Raw genomic sequence first — 21,631 nt, 5'->3', positions numbered from 1 at the left:
CTTAGAGGAAAAAACTCTACCAGACACTAAGGAGTAAACCTACTATTGCATTTCTTCCCCTGTTCTCAGCGTGTGTCTAATTAGTACTGCCAAAAAAATAATAATAAAAATAAGCTGAAATCGTAGGACTAAAACATTCTTAAGTATCATTTAACCTGAGACAGTGTTTTTCCCCTTTGGTTTTAACATGCTTTCAGAAAAAAATGCTTATCTGAAGGTCTCCTGAAATTTGCCTTTTTAAGTTTACTGCAAAGTGATGATGGAAGTTGAGATGTTTACAAACGTGTGCTAACTTAAAACTCTCTAAAGTAACAAAGGCAGGTTTGAGGCTTCCCTTCTAACTCACAAGGAGAAGATACTGCAACGTAACGCACAATTTTCTTAACCTCAAAGCTTTGGCCTTGCCTGGATGGGGTAAAAGATCACATGAGGTGACTGGATGTGTTTCTTGGCCTGCCAGGAGTAAATTTCAGTTTTCTGCTAGTGAGGTTTAGCACTGTGTGTGATGTTACTCCTCGTATAAATGAGAGAGAAGCCAAGCATTCTCTGCAACCTGGATTGTTTGGCTTTGCTAGAGTATTTCACCAGTGCAGATTCTCCCCGTCCTACAGTCAGGACTGAGTTCATACTCAGAGGCCAGGCGGCATTTGTACCTAAAAAGCACTGATATAGAAGCTAAGTCTTTACGGTTTCAAGATAACCTATTCATCACCCAGGGACTAAGAGGAAAGGAATAATTGTAAAGGAAAAAACATGCAATACAAGAATTAGTACTAATATTTGCCCTTTATCCTTCTCTTTTCAGCTGGAAAAGAAGACTTGAAAACACAGTAAGGAGCTATCTAAAAGATGATCTTTTTTTTTTTTTTTTTTTGGGCAAACAAAGGACACCTGTAAAAATGAAAACCTTTACACCAAAATATTTAATTTTTAATAAAAGAAATAAAATTAATGTATAAATACAGATTCTGATGCTGATAAATTTATTCACTGCATTCCCTTGCTCAGGCAAGCCACCCACTGGAAAATAGGGAAGACAGGAAAAAAAAAAAAAAAATCAAACAGACTCTGCAGCATCTGATTTACCATAAGTTCTAAGAGTTTACATGCAAGGACACACAAAAAGGATTGGAAAAAGCACTTGTGTAGCCATGCATTATTAATTTCAACTTCAACAGATATGAACTATACTTCATTTGCTCAAAGTAAATGTCAGCACAACCACATTTTTTTTTCTTAAAAGGAATATTGATCATTAAAATTATACAAGCACACTTACAACGAGGGCAGCTCCTAAAAGAGCACTTCAGAAAATCAGGCTTACTTCCACAAGCAATCCTTACCTTGTGAGATTCCACACATCTTGGAACCTAGCCATAATGTACCCATACACAGTCAGCGTATTTTTAAAACTCAGGTTTGACTTCCAAGGCTGACATCTCCCGAAAGGCGTATAATATCTTGTTAACTATAACTGGAATTAGGACAGTGTGCCCTGTTGTAAAGCCAGGTATAGAACACTTTTAAAACACTGGTATAAAGGCCAAATTTTTTTTTTAAAATAATCCTCATGGGTAAGGGAGAAGGAAACAAAAATGACATCAGGCATTTCAACAAGCTATAACAATCAGGGCTAGAACAGAATACATTCTGGTAAATTACCAAATTAATGAAGAAATAAGCTTACTCCTGACAGCACTGCTTACGAGGAATAAGCCCATTTTTCCAAGGTGAGAATTGAAACAACATTAAGGTGTGTTTGAGCAGCATATATACACACGGGCAGGAAGAAAGACTGCCCCTCTAAAGGGGATGTCCTCAAATTGTCATACAGTCCACTTTTCGGTTAAAAGTTCTAGAAGAAGGCAATATCCTGGGCTGCCCACTGTCCAGAAATCAATATCCACCCACTGTGAAGAAGAGCCTTCTACCTGTGGTTGACAGCCACGTGGGCACAGGCCAGACTCAATTAAGAGACGCGGGTCGGGGGGACTTCCCTGGTGGCACAGTGGCTAAGACTCCGTGCTCCCAATGCAGGGGGCCTGGGTTCGATCCGTGGTCAGGGAACTAGATCCCACATGCATGCCGCGTTCGCGTGCCACAACTAAGGAGCCCATGTGCCGCAACTAAGACCTTGTGCAACCAAATAAATAAATAAATATATAAATATTTTTTAAAAAGAGAGAGACGGGGGTAAGGGAGGACAAGATCCCTTCTCAGTTTTTTGCTAAAGAAACAATAATTTACTATCAACTTCTCTCCCACCATGACCACCACCATCCAACTGGAAGGACTGAGTTTATTTCATATTAAACAATTATACACACACACACATATACATACACACACACACACAAACACATACACACCCACACTGAATAAAACAACTTCCACTCAACCACCGAATTTCCTAAATGAGAAAATTTAATGCAGTTGCTAAAAATGTGAGCATGATGTCAAATTCTATAAAATAAAGTACACAGAACTGTAAGTTGGCTTTCTGTCTTTAAGAACGACTTGCCTTATGGGGAGAAAAAGAGCAGTTAAACCAATTTGGCTGTAAAGAAAATAGGTACCAAATGAAATCTGTTTCTCCAAAAATATTCCTTTTCTTCTACATGGAAATTAGAACCCAAAGAGGACAAGCAATGAGAAAATGCTCCTTCGCTCCTTAACGATCATGCCCTGTATAAACTTGTTGGTAACCTAAACTTCAGGATGTAAGAAGAGATTAAAACTGACCAGTCACAATGTGCAGTGTCAGGGGTGCTTCCACCTTACACACACCACCCCACCCACCCAAAGGCCAGGAAGTGTGAGTTCCACTGAAGCAGGGCAACCTGACTGCCTTCTATGATAGGAGACCAGGCAACAGTCTAGGAAGAAAGAGCAGATGTACCTTTCTTGATTTCTCTATTCCCTTTTATACCAACACAAATTAAATACTGAGGTCAAATTCAAATAGTATATTTTGGGTTCTATTAGGTATGTAAACAACAAAGTAGTTAATAACCAAATCAACTGTAGATTCATATTGAGTGATGGACTGCGGGGATCTGATCTGAAATCTAATACCTTCCATGTCTTTATTGACAGTATTAACAAAAACACTTGTCTTAATATAATTCTTAATAAATCTTAATTGTGATAAGTTCATCTACTTTCCTCTGAGAATGAACTGGGAAGGATTAGAAATACTAGAAGTCTGAAAAAAAGCTGAAATGATCTTGACCTTGGAAAGACATTCCCAACAGAATCAGGATGAAATTCAATAGGAATAAGTACTCTCAGCAATTGGGGAAAAAAAAGAAAACCCTATGCAAATATATAATAAATGCAAAAATGCAGAGGATTGTATGCAGATCACAGAATACCACAGGTCAAAAACAGGGCTAGCAATGTAGTACTGTATTGAAAAAAATAAATAAGAGCCATCAAGGTACTGGTAGAGGAAAGTTACAGAAGCTCTCTGTACTCAAAACTGCTATATTTCTTGGGATGATTTGTTTAGATAAAAGGCAAAGATTTCTGAAGTCACACATATCTCAGTTCGGGAAAAGATACAGAAATATTACCTACTCTGACTTCATAAAAACATATCTCAAGTGTTAGCTTCCATTTTGGTTTGTTTTTTTTTACAGAAGAAAACAACTAGGATGACAAAGGACAAGATGTTATTCCTGCCTTATGAGAAATGATAGAACTCAATGTTAAACACAAAGAAAGCAAACTCCAGGAGTGTCATGAGGACAACTCCGATTATTTGGAAAAGTAGATGTGTTCCAGGGGATTCCAGAGTCCCAGTGTCCCCAAGGGATGGACCTGAAACTAGTTTCAGGATAGGTTTCAGCCCAGTATATACAAACATTTTCTAAGCAACACAGATGACCAAAGAGAATTAATTCCTCTTAGGGGATGATGTTCCTACCACTGAACATAGAGGGGAACAAAATAATAATAAATTGGGGGATGTTACAGAGGTGACTGAAGTATGGGCTGCAAGCTTGGACTTTAAAGCATATAAAAGATGCTATAATTATAACTCTCTATGAAACACTTCACGTGTGTTAATTACAGTCATCAAGACTCATAAAGCACACTTCCTGGAAAGCAGGCAAAGTGCTCCAAAAAACCAACAACTTCCTTTCTATCCCTCAAAATGTACAAAAAGAAAAAAAATAGAGAGGAAACCTCATCTTCGTTAATAATAGCAAAGGACTTATCAACCAGAAGCAATGCAAACAGATCAAAGAGAGAGAACCTGCATAGCTCTTCTGCTGGTAAAATAGTGCAGTGCTGAGGGAAGCTAGTATCCAAGGTCCTGAAAGACTTCCTGGTATCCCCCAACTTGGAGGAATAAGTAACATCCTACTGGAACTCACTTCTACTAGCAGAGGAGGGGCTAAAGAGACACTATACAGCCAAGCGATCCCAGTCTCTCCCTCTGACCTGGCAGTGCTGAGGGTGGAAAGCGGGCCTCCTGTTCAAAGTGGTCTAAGAATACAGAGAAATATACCCAACAGGTGCACAGAACGAAAATCCCACAAAGAGCAAAGCACCATTTCTCATCAAATGAGAACAATTTCTCATCAAAATGGCTGGCACATGCAAACGGAAAAGAAAAATGGAACTGGTTGTAAAATACGACAAAATTAAGAAGAGGCAAAGCCCACAGTCTGAAGCTGCCCACCGCCACAGAGCCTTACCACCACTCTACTCCAAGAACTGAATGGCTAAAAATAGAATATATACTATCATCGTCCAGCCCACCAGCTTAAGTGCTAAGAGAAAGACACACACAGACCCAAGACAAATAGGGAAGGAAGTCAATGAGATTCCACCCACACTATTTTTGGACAAACAGTGGGGCTAGACAAAATTTGGAGCATTCTTAAGAAAAAATGAAGACAAGGCACAGAACATGCAGAAGGAAAATGAAGAGAACACGCTGGAAGATATACTCTAGGAAACAGAAGAAAAAAGTAGAATATAACTGCTCTATATTATCAAGAAAATTTAATGAAACGTGGACTGTTTGAAATAGGATATTAAAGAAATAAAATAAGGTAGAAAGAAATTGTCAGAGCTAAAAGGGGAAATAAGGAGAAAAAATAATATTGAAGAACTTAAAAATGAAATCAGAACATCAAATACATACAGCAGGAACTTCAGTCATTCAAAACCTACTTATTGCCGCTTGACGTTTATATGCCAAGCACTGCCAAATCAGTGTTGCTGACAAGAAACTTGAACAAATCACACAAGGAAAAGCATGGAGAAATGAAGCCAAATATAAGCAGTAAAATTAAATAACAACCTATTTCTTTTATTATATATACATGTATATATTTTATGTATCCATAGAACAAAAATTGACTATATACTGGGCTACAATAAATTCCAAAAAGTAAAAACAGGTTGAAAAAAATCACAACCACTTGGAAAATTTTAAACTGTCTTAAACAATCCTGGTTCAAAGATAAAAATAAAAATCATAATTTTATAGTGTCTGTAAAAGAATGATATGAACACTAGGTAGTAACAAGTTGAAAAATTCAAAGCTTTAAACACTTCTCATTTAAATCAAGAAAATGTTAAAATAAATAATCTAAGAATTTTATTTCAAGAAAATTTTTATAGTACAACTAAATAAACCTAGACAAATTAAAAGAAAGTAATAAAGATAAGGCAAAAATAAATTAATAATAAGGGTACCAAGACCATACAATGGAAAATGAATGTCTTTTCAACAAATGGTGCTGCAACAACTACTTGCAAACGAATGAAATCGGAACCCTACTTGCAAACGAATGAAATCAGAACCCTACTTCACACCATATGCAAAAATCAACTCAACGTGGATCAAAGACCTAAATGTAAAACCTAAAACTATACAACTCTTAGAAGAAAACATGGAGGTAAATCTTTGTGACCTTGGATTTAGCAACAGTTTCTTATATGCGACACCAAAAACATAAGCAACAAAAGAAAAAATATATAAACTGGACTTCATTACAAGTAAAAGCTTTTGTGTTGCTGTACAATTTTGCACATAGCTAAACATGTCATTTAACCTTATCAGTTCTATTTTCTTTTTCCCTTGGAGATATTCATCCTAGGGCACTCCATTCTTCCATAGATAAAAAGGTCAATTTTCTAGAAATACCTCAGTTATTAAAGTTGAAACTAAAAGTGATTTAAAAAACTAAACCTAAAGGAAACCTGAAACCTAAACTAAATAATAAATTGAGGCATTTGTTATTTTTGTAAATAGGCAGTTTAGAAAAGAAAATGAAGACTTTATAATAGAAATTAAATCCATACAATGCAAATAAATACAAGATTTTTTTTTTTTTAGCCCATCAGATTACCAAAACTCTAATGATACTAAAATGTGCCAAAACAGTTACTACATAAGCTAGAGGTGGGAAATAAGCCAATACCACCTTTCTGAAAGTCAGAGTGGTGATGTGTATCAAAATTTTAAATAAGGTTATTATTGGGCTGATGATCCAACTCTGAGGAACTTATCTGAATATGTAAATGTACAAAGACCGATCCCCTACAGTATTCTCTAGAGCACTGATGATTAAAGAAATTTAATGGACTCAAACGAGATACATATCAACAGGGTCAGGTATATATAAATGGTGGTGTGCTGGCAAATCTTTAACAACTAGCTCTGCAGGGGCGGGGGCGAGGGGAGCTCGTATTTGTAATATCAGCCAATTTCTGCGGCATGAGTACTCCCATCATGGCTAATTTCAAGCTACCAAAATGAACTCAGTGAATGCTGAGTTGAGAAGAAATGTACAGAACTGGCTTTTATGAGCAGGTGCAAGCTAGCTGCAGCACATCACCGTATGATTCCTAATACACTGGAACAATGACAAAAAAATACACTGCAACACTAAAAAGCCATATAGCTGTGATGCAAAGGATTTATATTACATGGCAAGATATCCATTACATATTACTGGATGAGAAAAGCCAGTTACATACAGAACAGCTTATGTTGCATAATCTGGGATAGTGTGAATTTATATGTGTATGCATTTTATTTTCACTTTGAAAGAAAAAGAATCACACAACAGTGATGTGTAAACATTACATTCAATCTAGTTTCGCCCATAACAAGAACAGTAAATCTGGCTTTCAGGGAGTATCTAAACCAAATTAAGATTTTTATTTAAAAAAAGAACAGCAAAAGATCAACAGATTTGGCTTCAAAGTAATTAAAAACTTCTGTATTAAATAATACAAAACAAAAAGAAAAACAACAGACGAGGGTTAAGTTATCTGCAGTAAATATGAAAAAGGTTAATTTCATTTGTGTGTTGGGAGCTCACAAATAGGCAAAGGAAATGAAGAGACAACTTACAAAATAAGGAATTCAACTAGAAACAAACATATGGGAAAATGGTCATTCTTACTAGTGATCAGATAAGTGCAAATGTTTTAATTATGTACCATTTTTTGCCTACTAATTTACTGATAATCTTATAATAATACTCACGATGTTGCAAATTGTATACAATCATTTCAGAATATGTTTAAGTTGTGTGTAATCAAGAGCTATAAAATTTTTCATATCCTCTAACTTAGAAGTAACATTTCATCTAACAAAAGTGTGTGAATGTGTGTGTTTTAAAAAAAAATTGCTATCTATGCCAAGAACTTCATCACAGCATTATTTTGAAAATGGAACATATATACACTAATATGTATAAAATAGATAACTAATTAGAACCTGCTGTATAAAAACATAAAATCAAAAAAAAAAAAAGAAAATGGCAACACTGGGAGAAAGCTAAATGCCAAAAAAAAAAAAAAGAAAGAGTAAGCAAGCAAATTAATATATCTCCTCTAACAGAATATTATACAATTCCAAATACTAATATGAAGTTTATATAACCACACAGAAAATGCTTACAACATAATGTTAAATTGTACAGTATGATTACATCCACGCAAGAAACATAAAAAGAAAGCAGACTAGAAAGGAATATACAAAAAACAAAAAAATCACGTTTCTTAGATCGGTACATTCTGGATAAACTTATGGATACATTTTCAAACATTTTTTTTCATATTTTGTCTAAAAAACTGCATTACTCATAAAATTTCAAAATCACTGAAAAATAAAACAAAAAATAATATTATTAACATAGAATGGGCTGTCATTTCAAAGGTCATGAAAACAATATAATGTATTCCTTAACAATGTAAGAAAATTCTTAAGTGGAAGAAAATAAACACTTCTTGACTCAAACTTTGTCTATTCAGTACAACAGTTTGTCTCATTATTAAACTTTTTAAACTATTTTAGAAAGCAACCATACCATCAGAGGATACATATCTCAAGTGTTCTTCTTTATTGCATTCCAAAAAGGGAATAAAAAACAATCTAAATTCAGGCAGTAGCATACTGCTTGAAGATATATAATATAAAGAAAGAATATTTTTAACAAAAAAAGACAAATCATTGTGTGACCTTGTGATTCAGTACTAGGGACGCACAATGCATTAATGAATTCTGGGAAGGATACATTGTAATTTGAGTAGCAATTCACAGATAGACCCTAGGGATTTAGAAAAACCCTAGACAAGAATCCCTGTTCGCATAATAAGCACGGTCTGGAGTGGAAAGCGCTACAGAAAATGTGTTTCTCAAAGGACATATCTGGTGACTTTGGTGAAAATATATTGGGAGTCCAGATTTCCCTAAAGAAAGATTAATGAAGTCATGATTTCCTCCATTAAAATGGAACCCTTTGTCAAGAATTGTATGGATGGGGAAATACAAATTATTTTTCTGAAAATGATCAAGCAACATACAGGTATCTTGTCCAACCAGAAGATGGGAAACTTATGGGACTCCTCATTATAAGAGTTGACATCTGCCCCAAATTGTTTAGTCATTTCTAATGTGCTTCAGATAACATCTTAGATGGTGACCCAACACATAACAGGAGATACCAGGATGTTCGGAGGACATCCCATGCATTAGTCCTTGAACCCATCAAGGCCCTTCCATCTCTAGAATCCATGTCTGGTCCAAGTTTGGCTCCAAAAGGAGCCAGTACTACGGTAATTCATTAGTTCCTAACACACCAGGAAGTGACTGGTAATAAAAATAGAGGCTGATTTCAAGTATCTTTTGTTTCAGCACTCATTAGCTCTACTCTCAAATTACTCAAAATTATTCAAAGTATTCAAAATATATTTGCCTACATTTTGAATCAAGAAGTCCTCTTAATTCTATCATGGACAAATGAAGCCCATTTTGAATGCTGGTCGTAAATAGGCTTTAGGGACCTTGAATAATCTGCTCCCTGGACTTGGATGTTATAGCCCAGAATGTGAACAGCTCCTAAGAGAACACAACCAACACACAGGTGCATTTTTCAGCTAAAAATTACAAACAACTTCTATATTACATGGCTCCACCTGAGTAAGAATCCCCTTGGCAAGAATATCTCATGATACCATTTATCTACTCACTGCCTCGGGCAACTGAGAAGGCACTCTATTGTAGGAGAAGCATGCCACATAAAAGCAGATTTCCTAGGCAAGAGACATCCTAATAACCCATCACCAGATTAGCAGAGTTCTCAATACAGTAATAGATGCATTTCTATCACCTTAAACACCTTAAATGGTGGGGGGTGGGGGGTGGGGGGGGGGGTGGGGAATACTTGGAAGAGCCTGGTTGTAAATTTTCTTTTTAAAGTGTGAATGGTTTTCCTCAGAACACAGCTTGACTTGAGCTCTGTGCTTTAGGCTATCTAACCACCTCTGGGAGGACCCAGAGAGTGCATGCAACAAGAACGCCTCCCATAAAACCCAGTCTTCTACACATGCTCACCTCCCAACCCAGCATCTGGGAGAGGAAGGGCACGGTAGATGTGACAACGATGAAGAACCGGGTTGGGCAGTGGAGCTGACAAGAGGAAGCTGCATTGGCTGGGCTCTTCCTAATCAATGTGGCCAAGTCAACGCACAGCACAGGGCACCTCTCCTCTGCTCTCCTTCCTTCCCTCCAGAGCTTAGGGAACACACGGTGCACCACCCCTACAAGGAGCAGCACCCTGTGCCCTGCCAAGCCCCTCAATATCCCCCATCACTCTCTGTCGCCTGCAACTGTTCTCCTTTTCCCCTGCACCTGTCCAACTCCAAATCTGAAATCAAGGTAAGGAAGCCTGGAGCTGATACGATAATGAGAAGGCCATGGGCCAGAAGGAAAGTAGGGGTCAAGGAATGCCAAACGCCTGCCTGGCACTTCCAGTGGAACTGGGCTCTGTAACAATGTTTCTCCAGAGCCAGGATGAAAGTTTAGCTGTTCCTTCTTTGGTCATAGAGCCCTTTCTCCAGAATGCAGACAAGGGACACAGGAAGTTGCTTTCTTAAAGTTTCTCCGACCATGGTCATGACAACTAAGGGCGGTTCAGAGGCCACAGCAATTTATATGTATATATTATAAATATTTTTTAAAACAAAAAAGTATGAAAACTCCTTACTTCATATTATGAATGTGTCCACCCTTATCTGTTCTTCTGGTTTCAGTTAAAACCCTGGGACTTCCCTGGTGGCACAGTGGTTAAGAATCCGCCTGCCAAAGCAGGGGACACGGGTTCGATCCCTGGTCCGGGAAGATCCCACATGTCGCGGAGCAACTAAGCCCGTGCACCACAACGACTGAGCCCACGTGCCTAGAGCCCGTGCTCCGCAGCAAGAAAAGCCACCGCAGTGAGAAGCCCGTGCACCACAACAAAGAGTAGCCCCCGCTCGCCGCAACTAGAGAAAGCCCGCACTCAGCAACGAAGACCCAACACGGCCAATAAATAAATAAATAAATAAAAATTAAAGCCCCAACGGAAAAAAAATGAGCATAGTAATGGAAGAAGAAATGGACATAAGTGGTCCATCTAAGGGTTTATTCCAAATCTTTCCTGGAAGGCCATGGAAAAGGGACGGACTGGCTCCAAATACAAAGCAGCCCCCAAAGTGCTCCACCAAGGTGTGTGAGGCACTCCCAGTGCCCAGGCTCAAAGAGCCAACCTGCTCTCACTGAAAAGGGCAGAAATGCGCTTGAGCAGCTTGCAGGCAAATGAAAAGCACTGCTTAAAAGCCCAATGAAGAAGAATAAGGAGGAGGAGGAGTGAGTCAAAGGCAGCTGCCTAAGGGTGTCTAAGAAAACACACCCAGGCCTGAGCAGGGCAGCTCAGGAAGACTGCCTCTCAGGCTCCACCTCCGTGTCTCCTAGGGTGTCGCCCTTCCTGCAGGAAGCAAGAGACCCACGCTGATATGACAGGAGGCTTTTGATACCATTCCCTGCGAAGGCAGTGAGACTATCAGCAGCGTGCCGGGAGGCATGAGGGGCGGCTCTGGGCACACTTGCTAACCCTCCTCACAGCTCTCGCCCAGCACCCTCCGAGCCACCTGCCTGCGGGGGAAAGAGCGGAGAGCGAGGGCGGCCAGGAGGAGCCCACCAGACCTGGCCGAGCCTCCCAAGGCAGCCCATCACTCCTGGAGAGGCTGAGGCTCAGGCCCCTTGTCCAGGGCTGACAGTGGCTGGAAACTGGCTGAGATGGCAACGTCGCAGAGGGGAAGCAGAGGAAGTTTCAAAGTTCAGACAGCCTTTAGATTTGGTCCAATCTCTTCATTCTACGGGTTTCTATAGAAATAGTAAAGGAACAAAGGAGCGAAACACCCGTGGGTTAGTCGCAGGAGGCAGGGCAGGAGTACCGACTGCCTTTCCGTTACAGGCTTTAGAAAAGATACTCACAGCTACACCAACATGCAGAGCCACAGGAGTATTTCCCGGCCTGCTCAAACAAACTCTCACACAGCCAGTGTGCCGTTGTTTTTGCATGATCTGCTGATTTCCAAAAATATATCACAAGAGTTAGAGAGAAAAGAGACTTAAACTCTTAACAAGTACCCTGGCATTCTTTTAAGGGCAAACCAGGAACAAGAATTAAAGTCAGCCTGTATTATTAGAACAAGTCACAGGAAATGGGTCAGCTCTTTAGGACAAGAGGAAAATTGCATTTGCCATCTGCGGAAAGAACCTGTAATATAATGAAGGAGCTCTGAAAGGTGTAGTTCCTAAAATATCAATTCACGTGGTAAGAACATATCATTGTGTCTTTACCCTAAAAAATAAACTAACCAAAGAACCCTCTCAGACTGGGTATAAAGCAAGCAAAGGTTGCTGCTAGCGCCACCCTCCCTGACTATCTGGGATAAAAACACAATGAGAAAGAGATGTTTTAAAGCTCTCAAGTAAGGGAGGTGAGGGTGTTCAAATCATCAAATGAGGAAGATGCGCTCTTACCCAACACAGGCCCACAGCACCTTCTCCCCTTCTAGTACACGCACTGCATCCTATTTTGAAACCCAGTGGCCTGTGATAGATTATCCAGCACAGGCTCGCTAGCTTTCTGCTGGTAACCGTGCACCAATCTCAAGTCCCCGTCCTCTGGAAAAGGAGAATTTTACATTTTGTTCGATAACAATGTATTTTGTTTTGCAGACCGCGGTGTTGCTACAGAAAGTTAATCACCTCCTCAAAGCACATTCACAAGTGTCTTTCTTTTAATGCATTCAAGCACCCAACTTCCCCTCTCACCAGCTCACAACCACATGATGTTTGAAAGAAGCACCAACTTGGAAGTTCCCTAAATCTTAAAGAAATGCACACACCAGAGAATCTAAGGAACCCCTCCTAGCATTTGGTTAAGGAAGCTGTGATGAGAGAATAAACGGGTGGGTGGGATTCCACGGAAGGGTCTTTTTTTGCGGGGTGGGGGGCCTGCAGCAAAAAGCTGGAAGACTGAACAATGAGTGGATGAGACACTGGAGCGTTTCTCTCTAGAAATCACTGGTCAGCTGCAGTCACCAGGAAATACGTGGAAAACACCACCCGTCACCCCACCGCCTCTTCCCCAAATGGAAATGTAAAAAACAAACACTAAAACTGAAAAAGATGAAAAAAGTTTTTAAAATGTAAAAAAAGAAGCAAACAAAAAATTCTACTTCAATTTTTTTACTAAGTGATGGTGATTAAAAAAAAGGGGGGGAGGGCAAATTCTGGAAAGAGGCAATTAATTCATGATTTCAGTTCTCCAAAGGGAAAAAACATGAGGCCATCTCTCAGAAATACACATGAACACGTTTCTAAACATCACTACTCACTTCCTGTAATAGAGCCAAAAAGTCTCACTCTAGCTCTTTTTCTTTAATTTGCGGATCAATTATTGCTCCCTTCTGTGAGACTGCAGAAATACCATGGCATTACTAACATTCTGGTTCCCGACTGCACCACAATCCATCACACACTTCCCTGAAACAGCTATTTGCTTCCAAAGCAGTCAAATTGCTCACAATCAAAGATTAATCCTGTAATAAAGGTGTGTAGAATTTTCAAATTTCAAAGGACTTGTGTAACAGTTTTCCATTCAAACTGCTGGATAAACTGCTATTGGCTTTTTAACCCGAAACAATTACGAGAACGTTCAACTGAATCATTCTCCTGAGACAATGAATGAGAAGCAGGAATGGAGACAAAGACGACCTCGCCTTTAAAACAGAATTTCTTTAACTGTGCCCCAAGTGGCCCACAAAATGACAAAGAGGCGTGGTAAATGGAGAACAAATCAATGATACCCATTAGAAGAAAGCAAGACATTTAAATTCACTCCCTTCAACTGCTCTACTTTCTTCTGGGAACCCAGCTGCCCACCCTGCCCCCGTCCTCCTACACCCACAAGTCACCAGTTACTGAGTCCCCAGTTACAACAGAATGATTGTAAACTGAGCAAGACAAGGTGCTTCGCTGAGCTACAAAGAAACAACGGCCCCTATCTTTGCCCTCACGTAGCTTCCACTTTAGTTAGAAACATAGGGCAAGTGGTCATAAACAGTTTCTCATAGTTAAAGGCAAAAAACGATATGCTTGCTCCAAGGAAATAATATATATCACTCAGGAGTTCAAATTCTCAAGACCGTCTGCTCTCCCCAGTTGTGTAATCCCCGGAAAGCTTCTAGAATGGCCTTCAGATGATTTTGTCTTTTTCTTTGTATTAAGAGCCAATAGAAAAGCCAAAACCAGGAAGGATAATACTCAGAAGGACATGTCAGGCCGAGGGCATCAACTGTAAAACAACAAGAACTGTGAAAAGTGCTTGTAGTCTTTCCTGCTGGCAAATAAGAAACAGGGAGTGTCTCACGTAGTAGATTATTTTGCACATAGTAGGTGCTTAATATCTATTTGTTCATTTGATCAGCATTCTATATACAACTGTTCTTTCTTATGGTATGTCTGGTAAAAAATTTAGAGGAAATATTTGTTTTCCAAAAACTGGCACGTGTTTGCTGAATAAATGAATTTGAAATATCTTGATAACTTTATTTTTAAGTAATACTAATTTTGTTCTTAAAATTGAAACATGAGACTCTTAACAAAATATTCTGCACTGATTTCAGAAATTATGGCTAGGTATAAAGGTCAACCCCAGAGCTACTTAGCAAATTCAGTCTTTGGTTCTCAACACTGCAACATGGATGTTTATTTTGTTTGTAATAAAGTCCAGATTCATGACCACCTAGGATTTATGAACTCATTTATGACAGCATGTTTAGGTCCTTTTTTTTCCTTTTTACTACATGTTAGATGAGAAATCAGACAGGTTTTTTACATACCAGTAAGGTAACATATCATAGGTGATTGTTGAACAACTTCCTATAATTTTATTAGTAACAGCTGTTCACACAAAATAGAGTTTGGGTCTGAGAATAGCTCTTTCTTTAATGTTACTCCATTCAGCAGAACAAGAGAAAACATTCACTGTTTACTGTAGTCAGTTATTGCCACAGATTTAATTACCAACAATCACACATTTTACCTTCTACTACTATTTCACACTTCCCTAGGATTAATTCTGCAGAGATCTTAACATTGCTTAAAAGTTTCCCTTTGAAAAAAAAATGTCACTACCCTCCCCTTCAACCAGAAAATTAGACTTTAAATTTGCTGCTACAAATACTTGTATTTCCCTCAACCCAAAAGAGAGAGTCTGGAGAAAACACATTCTTTCCACCTTCTCAGGGAGAAAGCAATCCTAACCTTCTTAAAATGGCTTCTCTCTCTTGCAAGATGTACCCTTTGAGCTCCCTATTTTTCCTCTACAACACCCAATCCACACTTCCATTAATACCAAAAGAACTAATAACCTTAAAGAAAAACTAATATGAATGCTGGAATCAAAATCATCCTTGGCCAATCTCGTTCATTTCAAGTGTAAGTTTGCCTGGATCATGAAGAAAAATGTGTTCTTTTCTGCTAAGTTTAGCATAGCACTGCAGCCTCACAACTGCAGAAGCTGTTTCAGGTCCTTAAAAATTCATCTGTAATAAAAATCATAACCATATTTAATAGGCATCTCTGAAAATTAAACATAAGCCATCTCTTATAAGGTACAGCTGGGTTGTTTGACTTTTTTTTTTCATGAAAAAGAGGCTATAAAATTTATCTGTAATAAACAAAATGGCCACTAAATTATTCTTCTGGTTCTCCTTCCTAAGCCTACCTAAAAATATTTGAACAGATACATACGGGATAACTTCACTGCTCAGTAGGGTTTTAATTTGCACCCAAAATTCCCATCAGAAGAAAACAATACGAGATTGACAGTTGTATGGCAGATCTAGACGATGAATCTACGTGGTTCAATGCAAAAATCTTACTCTGAACGCTTTGTTATATAGTCAGAGCTACAGTTTTGGTTTTTATGAGGGACGCTGCCACTTCACTCTTCAGATACAAACTATAAGTACTTTGTTTCCAAAACCATAAAATGAAGAAAAAAAGGAAACGCATCCAAACAAATCCTGACATTTAGAAACATATTCAACACTTGCAAGCTAAAAAAGTAGCAAAAAGAAAACCAGCTGGTCTTAAAGCAGCCTCCTAAACACTGTATTATGGTATTTCCAGGGAGATTCTGTTCTTAGGGCTGCTCAGAAGGAAGCTTTCATTCTGCGGTTCTGAGTAGCCAGCCTAGACAGCCACTAACCTCCAGGTTAATTTGGGCATCAACATCCTCGTCCTTCCCATAGTGAACTCTACACAGGGGGAATGGGGTGGGTGCTTTTACCCAGACCTGCATGCATGAGCTCTCCACACAGTCTAACTTTGCCAGAGCACTCCTAGCCTTCCAGGTGCCTTCTTGCTCTGTAACTGTTCGGTTTTCAGTACAAATGTACATCGCTCAAATTAAAAACGTTCTTTCTGCAATTCTTAAAATTTAATCGCTGTGGTTCTCCTCATGTAATTATATATAGGTAAATCGTAAAAATCTGTTCGGTCACCACCTCTACAATAGAGAATTTAAAAGTTCACTCTGTTGAGTGTATCATGGGGAAAAGTATATGGCAAAAAGATGAGAGGGTTAAACTAGCTTCTATACAAAAATAAGTAATCAAGACATGGTATGGTTTCTTTTTTTTTTCCTGTAAACTTTCATATTTTAAGTGTGACTGTTATCATTCCCAAATGCACCCAGCACAGAACTGTAATACACTGGTTCAATATGTGATGTAACATCTTACATTAACACTTCCTATCCTGGAATGCATTTGTATTTAATTGGCTCAAAGAGTTACATATAATTTTTTTAAAAAGATCATGATTTTCTCTGCCACAGAATAAAAACATTACATTTCCCCATGTCTCTATAATGTCTTCATTGTTTTATGGTCCCAATTTCTATTAGGAGGGTTACAAATAAGTTTACTTATTCAACAAATACTTATTGAGACCATTCTATGAATTAGAGATTGTGCTAGAAGCTGGGATTTAATAGTCAACAATATAGAATCAGTCCCCAGTCCCTACTCTCCTAAGCTTCCAGTCTAGAATAGAAAGAAAATCTCCAATCACATATGCAATTCAGTTAGAAGAGCAAGAACATATATTCTTTCATCTAAAATGGGCCTAAACTTTGCCTCTTCAATAGGTAGAATCCAATCAATAAAAAAAGATTTGCTAAATTTTTCTATTTGATGATTAAGATCTGAAGAGTAAAGATTTCTAAAACATGTAAAATAAGACAGGTTAATGGGGGAAAAAATGTGTCTTCAAGGAACTGAAAATTTCAACATGAATATCCTTGACCGGAAGCAGGCATTCAAGGCCACTTGTTTTATACAGACTTAAAGACACATTATATTAAATAGTGTGACCTATGTACCACCAATAGAAATATTTAGTTAACATTCATAAGTATTAATTAAAGGAAACAATGTGCATTACATCTAGGAAGTATATAAAAACTTAAAATATTCTCTTGCATATCTATGTAGAAAACAAACACAGTTTTCTTTGAGGTGTCTAAGATAATAAACACTGTATAAAATGAATTTAGGAAATGAATAAAGAAAACAAGAATTCAGAATTTAATATGCTATTTTATGGTAGTAGGTTTCTGGGTTCATTTTTTAAAAAGAATAAATATCAAAATGTATAAGTACTGTAGAATTTGGAACATATCGGCGTAATTGCTGGATAGGTACCAAGGCAGCCCAAATTTTACTGCCATACTTTCATCTAGGCAGGAAACCACTATTTTCTCTTTCTAATTTCTCCATAGTATAAAATTAACTAATTAATTTTATATTTTGCAAGGGGCCCCTGCCAAATAAATCCATTAAAATGGTGTCATGCTTTGAACTACAATTTACTTTGAAAATAATTTTACACTGAATTTCATTTAAATATAAGGGTGATTCCTCAATTTAAATAAAGTAGTTAAAAATACTGGTAAACCTTTTGATGGGCATCATTTACATGAATGAAGATTGAGTGCACACATCAAAGCAGCACATCAGGCATTCCTCAGAAGGAAACCCTCCCCAATACCTTCCCTGGTTCAAATTAACCATCATTTCTCTCCGGGACTCAAAAATTACAAGCACACACACAAATCTACACTTAGTATATAGCACTGACTATATAAATAGTGTAGGTACTGCACTAGTTATGTTACAAAAGCAACATACCTAGAACATGAAGCTGCAGCAAATCTTACATGATGTCTAGGGATTGAGTTTCTAACAAAAAGTTGTATAGTTTTAAAATGCTAGTAAATGTAGATGTTAAACTGATGTCACATTTTTCTACCACTTCTAATAGGCCATATTTGGGGGCTGGGGCGGGGCTGTATTTAATCCTACTCGAAAATCTAATAAGAAGGGGAGGAAAAAAAGTTCTCCACACCACCACTTTAGCAGTAAACTGTTTTAATTTTTTTCCTCATAAAATTATCTCCAAGTTCATTTTTTAAAGCAAAATACGTTTTGTTTTGTTTTTAAAAAAAGCACAATATGTTACTTAAGTCCAGTCTGTAATGAAGTGTCCATCTACGGGCATTTCTCCCAAAGTCCTCCTCCTAGACATTCAAACCTAGGCCCTCAGACAGACAAATCCCCTGAGCTCTAACTCACAGCTGCTAGGAACCCAGAGCTGCCACATTTCAAGCAATGGGGTTGGCCTGAGAGACCTCAAATGCCCTATTCACAGCTAAACAGAAACAAATAGACTGTACACAGGGCAAAAGAAAAAGAAAAACCATCCTTAAGTCTCTCTAAAACACACGCTTTTTCCCTTAATCATGCATTAAACTCCATACGTTTCTCTTGCCCCCTCTATTTTCTTCTCAATCTTGAGAATTCAGAAAGCATTCAACTACACCTTTTCAGCCATTAGAAGTAGCTCAAAATGAGAATAAAAACAAAAAATAAAAAGATCTTCCTTTTCCAATTGCAGTTTTCCCCTTCCCTGGCTTCATTCCCTAAAGTCCGCCCCTCTTATCCAGGGTTTGCATTCTGTTCTTTATAAACATGTGCACATTTACCTAATCTGGTTTCAAAATGAAGACATTAAGCAGGGCATGTGAGTTAACCATTTGTAACTATTTGTAATCACTGTATTTTGTTCCTTCTTGTAAATGATCCAGTACATAAGCAGTTCAGTCCCAAAGGCAATTGGTTCCTTGAACCAGGAGATGGAAAGTTCAAGATAAGAAAGAAAATGCATGCTTCTCAAATCAGAATTGACAATATTCTTTTCTTCCAGAAATGTCTGAGAAGTCTATTTATCATACACGCAAATATCCAGAACACGAGTGCAGACATTTTTCAGGCCTGTTACTGCAAAGCTGTTTGTTCTTCCTACCACAATAGCTCAGAGTTATGTCGCGCTGGCCTGAACGTTGATTCTGAACATTCTCTCAGAGATAATAATCAATAAAATTCCTAGTTCAGAAATGGCATTTGCTTGCTAACTTAATGTTAAGGCAGAATGTTGGGTTATTTTGTAGAGATTAAACGGAAATTTTTGCTGTTCACTTCCCGTTTTCCTTCTAGCCCAGATTCCAAAGATATTAAAATGCTGTCCGCTTTAAACAAAAGGTTTCTCTTTGCTTCCATGAGAGTAATTGAGGCTGTACTGGTAACTACTGTGAATTCAGGCCTACATCTGGGTTGCCTCATTAAACAAAAGATACCCATCGCTGTCAACAACCATACAGCACAACCCTCCCGTATCCCTCATCTTTATCTAGAAGGAATGGTGGAGACACACGCCTGTCACCATTAAGAAACTCTTCTGGGTCCCTCCTTTTGGTGGTCTGGTGGTTAGAGAACAGCAATTGTGTGACACATTTGGGCTTGCCTCCCCGCCCCGCGAATACACAAGCCCGCTTTCTTCGGAGAGCCAACCACTCGGCTCCCTCCTCATCGCTCCTCGGAGAATCCAGTCGCGAGTCAGCCCACCGCTCCACCATTCGCTCCCGACCCCGGAAAGCACTGATAATGGATGCACACAGAACACCCCACCGCACGCCATCCCCCAACGTGGCTCCGTTCGCCACCCTCGGGCCACACATACGTACAGCTCCCCACTCCACCACCCCACGGGGCGCCGCGGCCACGACACTGGAAGTTCAACCCCCTGCCCACCTTCCCACCCCCACGCCTCTCCCCGAAGCAATGTGCCATTGAGCAAATGGCAGAAGCACCACAGACAAACGCGCACCCCGAGTGCACAGCCCTTAGGTATACCGAAAGGCACAAACCGAGGCCCTAGGCAGAGCAACCCCGACCCCTCTGCGCGCGCGCGCGTCTCTGTACGCGCGCGCGCGCCCAAGAGGGTGCGGGTAGTGGCCGGGAACGCGCCCGGGGAGGGCAGGGGCGAGCCGCGGACGACCGGGGGCCAGGCCACGGTCCTGGGGGGATGAGGGTGGTGGGCAGGGGGCGCAGAGGTCCGGCGGGAGGGCCCGCGGCGGCCGGCTCCGGCTGTACTCACCCAGCAGCAGCAGCTTGAGCTCCCGGCGGGCGTCCCGCTTGTCCCTGCGGAGCTGCCGCTCAATCTCGTCGTTGATCCGCCGGGCTTCCTTAGCCTCCTCGCTCAGGCAGCACGCCATGATGGACTCCAGAGTCATTCTTCCAAAGTGCCTCCGCTGCAGCCCCGCCGGCACCCCCTGCTCACACGCGCGCACACACACCCTCCCGCCCTCGCTCCCCCGAGGCAGCGGTGGCCGCCGAGCCCCCGCCGCCCGGGCGCGCGTCCGGGATGAGCTCGGCGAACCGCCGCGGGGGCCGCGGCCAGGGCCGGGGCCACTAGGTGGGCCGGGGGTGCGGCGGGAGCTGGCGGCTCGAGCCGCCGGGAGGAGCGAGGCGGACGCGGGAGGCGGCCGCGGGCGCTGGCTCGGGGGGCGCACTGGGGAAGGCCGCCGCGCCCGGCCTCGCTCAGACGCCCGCGCCTCCTTCCCCGGGAACGGGCGGCCCGCCTCGCCCCCCGCGCCGCCGCCGCCGCCGCGGCTCTCCTAAGCCGTGCGCCCGGCGGCGAGAGCACATCCACCGGGGCGTCCCCGCAGCGAGCGGCCGCCGACGGCTCCCTGCGCCCGGCGCGCTCGCTCCTCGCCGCCGCCTGACACGGCTCCCGGGCGCCCTCGGCCCTGCCCGCGCCCGCCGCCCGGCTCGCGCGCAAACCCGACTCGCCGGCCCGCCCGCCCGGCCGCCGCGCGCTCCTTCGCCTCCGCCTCCGCCTCCGCCAGACGCCCACCCCCGGCCCGGGCTGCCAGGCGCGGAGCGGCTGCTCAGTGCTCGCCCTCCCCCTCGCCACACACACACATTTTCTTCTTTCTCTGAACTGGAGCACAGATCCGGGAGGGAGGCGGCGGCGGCGGCAGAGGGAGGAGAAGGAGGAGGAGGGAGGGGATGGGCGTGGGAGGAGGGGAGCGGGAGGCGGGGCCGCCGGCCGCTCCTGGAAGGCTTTCCTGGGCTCGCAGCCGCCGCGGCGCGCCTCCCAGTGCGGCTCTCCCCTCGTTCGCGCAGCTCCTGCTCCCGCGCCCTCGGTCTGGCCCGCCGGCTCAGCGGTCACGGCCACCCCCGGCGGGGGGGGCGAGGCCGGGTCGCTGAGGCGCAGCCGGGGCCGCCGCCAACCTGCAGCTGCCGGCCGGCCGCCCGGGCGTGGTAAAGCGGGAATATGGCGGCCTCCGCCCGCCTGCTGCCCACTGGCCCCGGAACGCGGCCGCGGCTCCCCCGAAAAGGCGGGGATCTCGGCCCA

At 41.4% G+C, this 21,631-nt stretch overlaps 1 protein-coding gene across 1 annotated transcript in view; it reads right to left on the bottom strand.

The window, feature by feature from the left end:
- The window catches only part of LOC137770875 (guanine nucleotide-binding protein G(q) subunit alpha), a 289,351-nt gene extending 268,313 nt beyond the window's left edge, over positions 1-21,038 (bottom strand). Inside the window, exon 1 of the mRNA XM_068553922.1 lies at positions 20,369-21,038. Within this exon, the coding sequence (XP_068410023.1) occupies positions 20,369-20,504 (136 nt within the window). The 5' untranslated portion in view covers positions 20,505-21,038. The remainder of the gene's footprint in view (positions 1-20,368) is intronic.
- Between the last annotated feature and the right edge of the window lie 593 nt (positions 21,039-21,631).

Source organism: Eschrichtius robustus, chromosome 10, assembly GCF_028021215.1.
Source record: "Eschrichtius robustus isolate mEscRob2 chromosome 10, mEscRob2.pri, whole genome shotgun sequence".
NCBI classification, from domain to species: Eukaryota; Metazoa; Chordata; class Mammalia; order Artiodactyla; family Eschrichtiidae; genus Eschrichtius; species Eschrichtius robustus.
Note: the sequence above shows the minus strand (reverse complement) of the source record. Positions and strands in the feature narration are given on the sequence as shown.